This window comes from Limulus polyphemus, unplaced genomic scaffold (assembly GCF_000517525.1).
Source record: "Limulus polyphemus unplaced genomic scaffold, Limulus_polyphemus-2.1.2 Scaffold346, whole genome shotgun sequence".
Lineage (NCBI taxonomy): Eukaryota > Metazoa > Arthropoda > Merostomata > Xiphosura > Limulidae > Limulus > Limulus polyphemus.
The window spans coordinates 468,329-479,813 of NW_013665956.1; the positions used below are offsets into that span (position 1 = coordinate 468,329).

The following is an 11,485-nucleotide window of genomic DNA, read 5'->3' on the forward strand; positions in this document are numbered from 1 at the left end:
ATTCCCTCCACTCACAAGATTAGATAGAATCCCACATTAAATATGAGGAGGAACAGATGCGAGGGAATGACAGAAGCACCCTTCAAAAGCATCTAAAGGGAACACCTGGAAACGAGTCAGACCCAAAGATCTGATGAGGGAAACTTCACCACTTCTGAATGGTAGAGGATAACATCCAAGTGGAAGAGAACTCTAACCGGATAGTGTGCCGAACCATATAACATGAAAGTAAATCCCACTGTATAAAAGTGGGTAATCAATGAATGTGCTCATAGATGTAGAGTGGCTAGGGCACAGTGGACCATATGTGTATGTAACTATGTCCAAAACCCTCACCGGTGGGAACTGACATCTAAGCGGGGATAGGATGAGGATTATACCATCTTCACCACAAGTTTGAGAGATTGGAGAGAATCAATAACCACTCCAATACCAGAACATGGCACATGTAGTAGCATTTGATAGATTGATCTGGGAACCCGAAATCCGGTATCAAAAAGATGTCTTTATAAGAAAACCCAACTCCCGCGACTTGGAAATGAACCGGAATCATCCCAAAGCCAGAACATCCTCAGATAAGATATATTGAGAGACAGCAAAGGAAGAGACCCAGAACAGTCCACAAAGAGTTTGATCGAGGGAGGAATATATAAACAACCATAAACATGTGTGAGGACTTATGTTGATTGGTTCACTCTAAATCCAACACCAGGCCACGGGGTACCAACATCTATGCAACAATAAGATGAGGGCTCCCAATAAAAGGAGTGAACTGCATTTATGATGGCTCAACTCCAGTGGTTGTGGAAATGATATCAGGAGCTAAGAATTCCCTCACTTGACTAGAAGAAAGGAGGGTGAATATGCAATGGAGAGTCCGAAGGAATGTCATTACTGAAGATAGTGCATGGGTGACCACAAAACCCTATTTTGAAAAGCAGACCATATCAATTTATTCAATTAAGGCACAGCAGAGACAGGCAGTTATCCCCTTCTGCTTTACCCATGCAGTCCACGGGTGGTACCGTCCGGAATGGGCATGTTTATGAAGCAAAAACACAGCAAAGATATCCACCTTCAAGTGATCTTGTAGAACACCCCATCTCACCAGTGAGCACTGCAGAGCCATGGAAGAGAGCTCAATTCAACATGCTGGTACAGTGTGAATTTCAATTGAAAGATATCTGGTCAGGCACCACTTGCCACAAAGTGGGATCCAAAAAAATGACTAATAAAGCAAGGGTCCCTGAAAGGAAAGAAATAATGAATAGAAACTTATCCAGTTAGAATTGCACCGAAGTATAAAAAATGATCACAGGTGGTAGATGAAACCCTGAGGAGGAAGAAACTACAATACAGTGTATATAAGGAGATGACCGTATTAGGTGTAGCCCTCATGCCTGAGTGTAGGAGTTCCCCAATGGCTGACGAAGACGAAATACCAGGGAAAAGGTAAGGATGTTGAATCTGATGAGAAGACATATAGAACAAAGTCCAGGAGGAAGATGACAAAGGGGAGTAAGCCAATGGGATCAAAAGCAGAATACAATAGGTGAGGGCAGGAGAGAGACCTTGACTTGAGGAAAACTGCCTAGGAATAAAGAGGTGGGAACAGGCAATACAGAAAGAAGCTTTACACAAGAGCACACACCTTATATAAGAGTCGATCCAGATTGGGACGAGGATAAAGATGGGAAATGAAAGAAAGGGAATTAGGCAAAAGGAGGAGTTACAAAACATACAAAAAACATCATGGGAAACAATTCCAAAGTGCACAAGCATAGAGAAGAATGAATTATGTTTGAAGGGAAGAGGAAACATGGAATACAAGGAAAGTGATGCAAATGAAGGTAAAATGCTGGAATAAAAGATCACAATAATATCCCAGGTCAGAATGGTAAGCAGTCAGGAAGGACAACTAATTCAGAAGGAGCATATGAATATAGTAAGGACAGATGAGGTAAAAACTCTGCAGTATCAGGAAAAAAACTAAAAAAAAAAACTGAAGGTATGGCACAAGGCTTCCCGATGATCCAAGATCAAGGGGACTGAAGAACCATGGTCGAAAAACCAGGGGAGAAACTCTGCCAACCAAGACACAGGGGTTTCAGCTGCAGGAATTCCCTGACTCGTAGATTAACTGTAGAACACTTTCCATTTATGCCCACTGAACAAGAGTGAATGGAACAAGCTAAAACAAAGCTACCTGCAAGTATAAACCTGATCTCCCCATGAAGAACTGAATAACAGCCAAGCGTGAAGATGAACAATGTGAATGTCTAGATAAGAGTACCAGCAAATGAAGACAAAGGAAGAGGCAGCGGAGGTAAAAGTTGGAGCTGGATAAGTTGAGGAAACCATGGTTGAGCAATCAGAAGGACCTAACATAGAATGGTAGGGATAGGGGAAATCTCCTATGGAAGTAAAAAGGGGGGGGGGAGGATGAAGATACAAGAACCTGTGGGACCAATCCCGGCTAAAGGCATCAACAGCCCTACCTAGAGGAGGAAGTACCATATACCAAATAGAGATAATGGGTGGTTAATAGATCTTATAAAGGGATCTATGTGGGGAGAATCCGACAGAAGACAAAGCTACTAGAAACAAGACAATCGAGAGAACACTGCGATGGATAGAATATGTCAGGACAAGAAAAACAAACTGTGATCCAAATGAGAGCACCCAGAATATGACATGTAAGGATATGAATATTGTGTGAGGGTCCCAAAAGAGTAATCTTATATGTGAAAAGTGTGAACAGCTGCCACTCACAGGAGCAACATCCCCAAAAAAGGGACAAGAGAAGAAAAGGAACAGACCATGAAATCGTATTAATAATGGAAAGGAAACAAACAGCAGTGTCACACCCAACACTAGAAGGAAGAAATGAACTGAAGATGGAAAAATACCCAACATACAGGGAAGAAAGAGGAGGTATCTATCAACAAACCTGAAATGCAAACAGAACACCAAATAAAGGGAAACATGAAACATTAAAGGTATGTTCAATGATAGGGTAAAAAAGAATAACAAATGCTGGAAGAAATCTGCCTGAAATTAAACTAAGATAAAATTGAAAGCCCATAGAAGGTAAGGCTTTGTAAGTACCCAAACTCAAGAGAGACAAAAGGAACAACACATAAAACATGAAGATAATATTCTGCAAAACGTGTCTGAAAAATGTGAAAAGTAGTAAATACTGCAATAGAAGTAAGGCATTCCATGATAAGATCAGGGAGAACCGAGAAATTTATAACGCTGGAAAATGGGTTCATCGTTTAGATGGGGAAGGTGAGCAATAGTGAAAGCAGATGTTGAGTTGAAGAAAAATCTAGAACCAATGTAGATATGAACTTGTCCATAGAACTACGGGAAACCAAAAAATTAACGATAAAAAGGATAAATTATAAACTAAATGAAATTAAAAGTAAAAAGGATAAAGTGTAAACTAAATGAAATGAACAGTAATAATTAGAAAGTAGGAATGAAATGAAAGTAACTGTAAAAGGAGAAACTATAGAGAAAAACAAATGAATTAGTCAACATATTAAAATGATGTAGGGAATTAATCCCGTATGATGTAGTGGTCAAGAAAAACTGGAAACTAAGTAGATGTTAACTCGTCAATAAAACCACAGGTAAACCTATAAGTAAGGAATCTGAATCAAACAAGATAGTGAACAGAAATAACAAGGAATCTAAATTACAAATGCAATGAAATCTAACAGAACGAAACTATTTAAGCCTAATCAAACTGTACAGAACAAAGGATAACCTAAGAATGAAAAGAAAAACGAAACTTAACAATAAATAGGCACAATACTGGGAAAAGTTTTTGTGGGCCCCAATTCAAGGGTTCCACCCAAACCAAGTGAAGAAAAAGATTATTAATGAAATGAAATAGGTCAGTTTTATGTTACTGGATACTGTAACATGAGTGCACATGTGGCGCATCATTGTAATTCTGTATTGAAAGGTCAATATAATGAAAATAATAAATATATATATAAATGTATAATGTTATGAGATTTATGCTATTTAGTCTAAACATTTATGTTTTCATGTTATAATTTGGGTTCATTCTAGAATGAAAGAGGCATAAGTTATATTTATTTCCTCATTTTTTATGGTGGTTACGAGATCAATCAAATCTACTGAACCCATACAGTGATTCATTACTGAAAGTAACAGATAAAATATATAGTTTTTTTTTATTAAGAAATGTTTGATAACTATTTGGACATTATAAAGATTTTGCATGTGAAATTTCAAAATTTTTTGATGCATAAATGTATTTTTAATCTTAAAATGAAAATTACTTTGCATGTTAGATAGGCAAAATGTGAAAAGAAAAAAAAAAAGGCATGAGAAAACCATTGTTGAACAAACCTTAAGACTTAATAAAAAAATTTTAAATTTTGCATACGAAAGCATTGTAATGTTCACTAATAATGTACCAAATTTCATTAACAATCGCTTACTGATTTAAAAGTATAGCATGAAAACTATAACAAGCACAAAATGGTTACGAGGTCAGTCCCAGGGACTGAGCCTGTGCTGAAAGAGTTAATGGACAGGTACTAAGCCATGCAAGACAGATTATGCCTGAGGACAACAGATAGTACACAAGACATCCACTTATCTAATGAGCATGTGTATGTGACACAATGATAGTTGGATTTCAATAATATGCCTGTAACCTGATATAAGAATACGTGGCTAGGGCTAAAGGACTGTATATGATTAGGCCAAGTGCAGTCTGCATAGGCAAAAAACATCCAAGGGAAGTGCCTTGGATATATATCATGATAGCAAGGTGTGGTCAGCCCGATGCAAAACATCCCAGAGAAGCACCTTGGTATGCATCATATTATGTCAAGTGCAGTCCATCCGGGCAGAAAACGTCCAGTGGAAGTGCCTTGCATAAAATTGCATGTTTAAGATTTTGGTCATAACTGATATTGTGATCAACAATTGCAGTCAACCCGGGCAAAAACATCCAGGGGAAATGCCTTGTGATATTATTGAGTATGTCAAGTGAAGTACATCGAGGCAGAAAACATTCAGTGGAAGAGCCTTCTATAAGACTGATTATTATATATCCTGATAGTAATATAACTAGAGATCAAAGATCAAGTGTGGTCCGACCAAGGTAAAAAACACCCGGGGAAAGCACCTTGTCATATGACGTAGTATGACAAATGCGGTCCACCCGGGCAAAAACATCTGGGCGAAGCACCTTGCATGTTATTCAGTATAGCAAGTGTTGTCAATCCGAGCAGAAAACATACAGTTGAAGCTCGCTGCATAAACATCTTATTTCATGATCAGCAAGTGCGGTCTACAAGGACAAAAAACTTCCAGCAAAAGCAACTTGGATTGAGCATATTACGATAGTGTATAAAATTAAATATAATGATGATAGCCCTCTTCTCACTGAACAGGTACAAATGATCTATGAATTTTGAGTGGGTTTATTGTTCAAACCACATTCCTGAGGAAACCTCCATGGTCCACAACTCCAGTGACTGGGAACCAGAAGTGGTAAGGACTCCCATGCTAAACTAGAAGAAAAGGGGAGGAGCAATACATGCTGGGGAGTCTCAAGGAATGACACTGAAGACAATACAATGGGTTTCTGCCATTCCCTATTTTGAAAAGCAGAAAGACCACGATTCTAAAAATCAAAGGCCTGTAGGAATGGGCAAAAATCACCATCTGACTTACTCATGAAGTCCATGAGTGATAGTCCTTTAACATATCATACAGTGACGATAAAAAAATATACAGATATACACACACCACCAGATAAGCAGCCAATGGTCTTACAGAAACACCCCATCTCCAAAGTGAATGTTATTTAAATATACAGATTTAGTACTAAGATATAAAATTCAGCATACCTGATCTGGCAACACCTGCCACCAGGTGGGCAATTCTACAATGAATGGATCCACTTTGAGAATTACCACACGTTCAGTCAGTGCCACAATTAATTCTAAGGAGATTCACAGCCTACTAGCTGTTGCTGAAAAAAGCAGATACTGACCACTTATCACTAAACTCTGTCCCATCTCACTCGGAGATGGACTCATGCTACTCACTAGCCTTGTCCTCCTCTGAGTCCAACAACATTGCTGATAATGATGGTTTTACCACCATTCAGAAATAACCCAGAAGAAAGAAGAACCATACAGTAAGTATGCCACTGCTTCCAGCTGAAAAAAATAAAAACAAAGACAGAAGCACAATTGAAGATATTAACACAACAACAGTCATTAACAAAACACCCAACGCTGTTACCACTACACAAATTCCTGCATTAATTGTCAAAGGTGTTCCTAATACCTTCCGACAACAACAAATCGCAAGTGAATTTTGGAAATTGTTTCCAAACATTAAACTGAAGGAAATTAGAAGCCTACCCAAGGATGGCTTAGTAAGTAAATGCAATGAGCACAAAGACTTTGCTCACCTATTAGCCCACTGACCAACCACTGCATTAGGAAGAAAAACCATTATACATACTCCCACAGACACTTACCAGTTCCACATGCTTGCCATTAAAGGAGTTCAACATAACACTGAAGACACAGAAATCCATGATGAGCTGGTAGCACTAGGTCTGCCTCCTAAGAGAGTAGAGAGGATCACTTCTTTTAGAACAAATGGAAAAAAAGTTCCCTAATCAGAGTAAGGTTTATAAACAAAAAACACTCTATTCAGCAATGGCTGCACACACTTTTACACAGAATATAAAACTGAAGCCACTAAACCTCCACCCAAGTTGGTCTTATAGTGTTTCATATGTCAGAGATGTGGGCACTTTAAACCCAACTGCACTGCCAACCCAAGATGTGTTAGGTGCTCAGGCCCACACAAGGTTGAGAATTGCTCCAATCAATGTGAGCAAGTCAAGGATGCTAACTGCCAAGGCCCCTGCATACACACAGCAAATCAGAGCCCCACTTCTCCCAACACCACCACACACACAGGCCAACCCTTTCTCCTGCACAACTAACATGATTAAGATCATTATGCAAACCTAAACATCACCACCATTCACTTTCACTGCCACGCTAAACAACACAACCCACTTCTTACGCAGACAAGACAGCTAAACACACTAAAGCAACCAGTGAGCTGCAAAATCACTCGAGTCACTCACACATTAATCTAGGTGATTTTACTGTTAATTTACTAGCCTTTCTCACTGAGTTATGTACATTTGCACCAGCACATGACACCAAAACTCCATTCATCGACAAATCTTTAGTAAAAATACTACTGTAAAAAAATCTGATTTTCTGTTTTAGAAAGCTTGTCAAATTTCATTAAGATACACATGCAATATTAAAAGTTATAGTGTGAAAAATCTGATGGTTACTTGGTGGTAATAAGGTCAATCACATCATCTGACTACATATGGAAAGAAATTAATTATGTAGAGCAAATGGATATAATGTTTTGAATATGTGAGCAGGTTCTTCATCGCAGAAATAAAATTCACACAGCAGATCACTTGAAACAGCTATGAACTCCAAAGCTACACCCCAAGCCAATCCAAAACCATTGTGTTATGTTTATTAAAAATGAAAGATAATAAATAACTATTTGAAACTGATGGTGGTTCAAAAGCTTCAAGCCACATCTTAATATCAACAGTTATTTTAATTAAAGATTGCTGGAAAACTTGAATCACAGTAATTCATTCAGTCATATATATCTGTCTATTCCCCATGATGCAGTTCCAATGGACTTTCATGTCTTTGGTCTGTTTAAATGTATGTTTGGAAGCAAACGTCCTCATATAGTGGAAGGTTTGTGGAAAGTCTGTCAAAATATGTGGTCTAAGGTTTACCTAGGCATGCTTTGCAGGAACTTATTACAATGGAAAATGGAGTGTTGGGCATTAGTGCCTAATCATGGCTATCAGGATAAGTGCTATCAATAAAAGAAATTGTAGTATCAAAAGTTTGGTAAACAATCACCTGGTGACTCAATAAACTTACAGTATCAAGTTTTTAGAATGTTTAGTTGGCAGTTCAGTATAAAATGACATGGTGACTCCTCAGAAAGACTTCAATATAATTTAGTTAACTGAATATTATGAGGTAATAATAGCTGTCAATGTAAGCATTCATATTTACTAACCTGATCCTTCAGTATGAGAAGAGTTGCTAAGGTATGATGAAGATTCCAATATTGAACATCATAACATCAGGTAATCCTGTGTAAAGCAAACATATTACAAATATTTAAACTAATAAACATGTATTTCATAAACTAAGTACTAATAATGGATTTTAAGGTAATGAATTCCTTGAAGTACAATTTCAAATGTAACACTGATTTCAAATTTATATGTATGTTTGTCAAACAAGAAAGTAATTTTTCACAATAACTGCTATTAAAAAACAAAAAGTTATTCAAATGAACTTTCACTGATAAGCCAAGAAGAAACAAGATCTAACCAAATGATGAAATTGATATTGAAACATTAAGTCTTTTTCTATAAAGAACATGGCAACCAAAACTTCAAGTTGTTATTATCAATATTACAAATTTTTAGTGTTTCATAAGCTGTAAGCGGATGATGATGAATAAGCGACAAGGTTTTGGTGTTAATACCACCAAGTATTCAATGTTCCATGCAAACAGCATTTCAAATCAACTTGGGTAATACAAGTTTTGGTACTTGACACAATGAATTCTCTAAGCAGTGACCCTTTACTTGATAATAATTCACTGTTGAAAAAACTGTTGTGTAACGTAACATATATATATTTTTTCATCTAAACCCATATCAAACTGTTATTTATTTCTAAATCTACAAGGAAGGACCCTTCCATAAAAAAAAAATGGTAACATTTAATGGCAAATATTTAGTGATTACACAATGCAATTTTGTTTTTCAAATTACAAACACAAAACTAGTATGCATGATTACATACAAGTTTGTCTTAAAAACTTGTGAAGTTTTACAACTCTCATTCACAAGTATGATGCATTTACTCACCAATGCAGTGCTTCAACTGCAAGTGCAACAAATGTATATCCCTTCACAAACACAGATGATGTCTTAATGAACAAGATTTTTTCTTTTTTTTGGGGGGGGGGGGATACAAATTTTTCTTGATAACAGATGTTTGTATTATATTTAAATTTTCCCTCCTTTCCTCTCCTTTTTCCATTTTTAGTTCTTTGGCTTTTAGAGGCTCATGACCACCCAGTAAATATAGTGCAAGTTTTTACACAAGTACAATATCAGTAACACCAAACTGAAAAATGGTCCAAGAAAGTTTTTGTTCTAAACAATAGCACTGTTATAGTTTCTCTCCAAAAATATAATAGATAAAACTTGTATTTTAACCTTTCCGTCTTCATCCAAAAACAAATTAGAGGAAGTGACTAACATATCTAAGCATGACTGACCCAGGAAATTAAAAAAAAAAGAGAGAGATATGTAGGATTACCAGAATAACTGTTGTGGTCCAATGTATCTTCAGACTAATATACATGTTGCAGAACAAATGGACAGTGATTAATACTTACACACAAACCCGGTGATTCAGCCGCACATTAACCGCATGATGTTTGCAAAACCATCACGTTACGCGTCTTCCTCTAGTCTGCCTCTAGCATCTGTAATTCATCACGGTAAATAGAGCTCCTCTATCAAATTAAATGATTTGTTTTGTTACAGGAATACATTCAAACCCGTATATGAAGTCAACCAGCGATTTTATTTAATTTTTCTGTTACAGAGAGACCTGTGATAGAACATTACAAGTCGAGTAATGAGTAATAACTATCACAAAATTCATGTTACATAATGTTGAAATGTTGAACACGAATCATACACGAAAAGTCTTAAGAGCTAAAATATAATAGCCAGAAAAAATACACGAATTATGTTCACTCTAGGTAAAACCAGATGTACAAAGGCATGTTTCTCCACATCTGTCATGTTCTTCTTTTGTACATCGACTCGCGCCATCCCGCTCCACAGCAATGCCACCGCGAGCGCGTTCCTTCAGGCACCCGTTAAAACATAGCGGCGCGACGAGCAGCAGTCGGAGGAGTGAGTCGTCCTGATGTGTAACTGTTTCGAAGGAAAAAATATTTTGTTGAACATCCCACTACCAATTATTTTATAAAACTACCTAAGAAAAACTAACAGCTGCCCCCATCTAAAAAGATCACCTTTTTCAGCTGTTGAAAGATACAGCACAATTCTGTTCAAAAGGATTATTTCTTCTCATAATGTGTGATAACAGCTGCTTCACATATGTGGTGATTTATCAATTATGTTTGACCATAAATACGTGAAACACAAAAGGTATTTTCAAATGTACTGTTAAGGCCCAATCCAGAGAATTCAGACTGGTTGGTAGTCTAGCTACATTAATACTTAATAACCACTGACTATGGCACTGCAACCACACACTACTACAACAATGAAGGTGAAGAATAAATTTAATATATATGACTTGCCAAATGTTTGATTTTATTTAAAGACCTATTGTTTTTATTTTAGCTAATAGTACATGCTAGAGAAAAGAAAATTTTAGATAGTAAAAAGACCAAAGGTTAATACTTAGCTAAACATGCTAGAGAATGAATAATTTTAATTAACAGTCACTAAAGGTTGAGACTTCTTCATACACATTGAGAGAAGAGAATGCCACAACTGCAATTTTAGCAGCTAAGCACTACTATCACCCCCCTTGATAATTACATGTTTTTGCTTGTGTATGATTTAATACCAAAATGCAATAAACCACTCTTGTAATATTACCAAAATCTTTTTATTAGTTATTTATTTGCAACTGTCTTGAGTGTCCTGTGAATGTCATTTTAAAACCTGATATATCATCATTAGAATTTGTAATTCTTAAACAAATGCATTGCACTAATATAATGTTCCCTATAATTACCAAATAAGTGACCATAACCTTCAATGCATTTGCCATTTGTGCCAACTACTAACAGAAGCATAATATAGGTTGACTTAGCCACAGAATGGAAGATGCTAGTTGTATAAAAAGACTAAACCTTATGATTTATATTGTTACAGATTGCTTTTTTTTTTATAGTTAAATTAAAGGTCATGGTGGTTAAAAGATTATTAAAAACTTCACTTAGATATTTCAAAAAGTTCTTACAATGCAATACTCGTTTTCATTTATTTTTCAAAGAATTTCTTATATGGAATAATCACTTTTAGTCTTTATGTATTTAACCTGATGACTACCAGCTACTAACTTTCTTAGTAGCCAATGCAAGTCATGCTATATGTCATTCCAACAATAAAACTATTGGTTAAAAAGTTTTGAAACTTCTTAAGAACTTTCATAAATGCACACAGTTTAAAAAACAAAGCCTGTTACTTTTGATAAATTTAGTTTTTTTTGCATTATGATCTTTAATATCTTGGAAAATTACATTAGGAAATGGTATTTATAAGAAATTATTACAATAT

The 11,485-nt window shown here is 36.2% G+C and overlaps 1 protein-coding gene across 4 annotated transcripts in view; it reads right to left on the minus strand.

The window, feature by feature from the left end:
* Positions 1–11,485, minus strand: part of LOC106457570 (RNA-binding protein 4B-like) — a 112,131-nt gene that overhangs the window by 11,140 nt on the left and 89,506 nt on the right. For 2 of the 4 annotated variants that reach the window (XM_013917006.2, XM_022383564.1), the window contains exon 10: positions 9,728–10,105. In XM_013917006.2, the coding sequence (XP_013772460.1) occupies positions 10,048–10,105 (58 nt within the window). In that variant the 3' untranslated portion in view covers positions 9,728–10,047. Of the gene's footprint in view, positions 1–6,544; positions 6,633–8,154; positions 8,231–9,727; positions 10,106–11,485 lie in introns of those variants that run through there. The other 2 variants (XM_022383563.1, XM_022383562.1) reach the window with 2 other exon arrangements.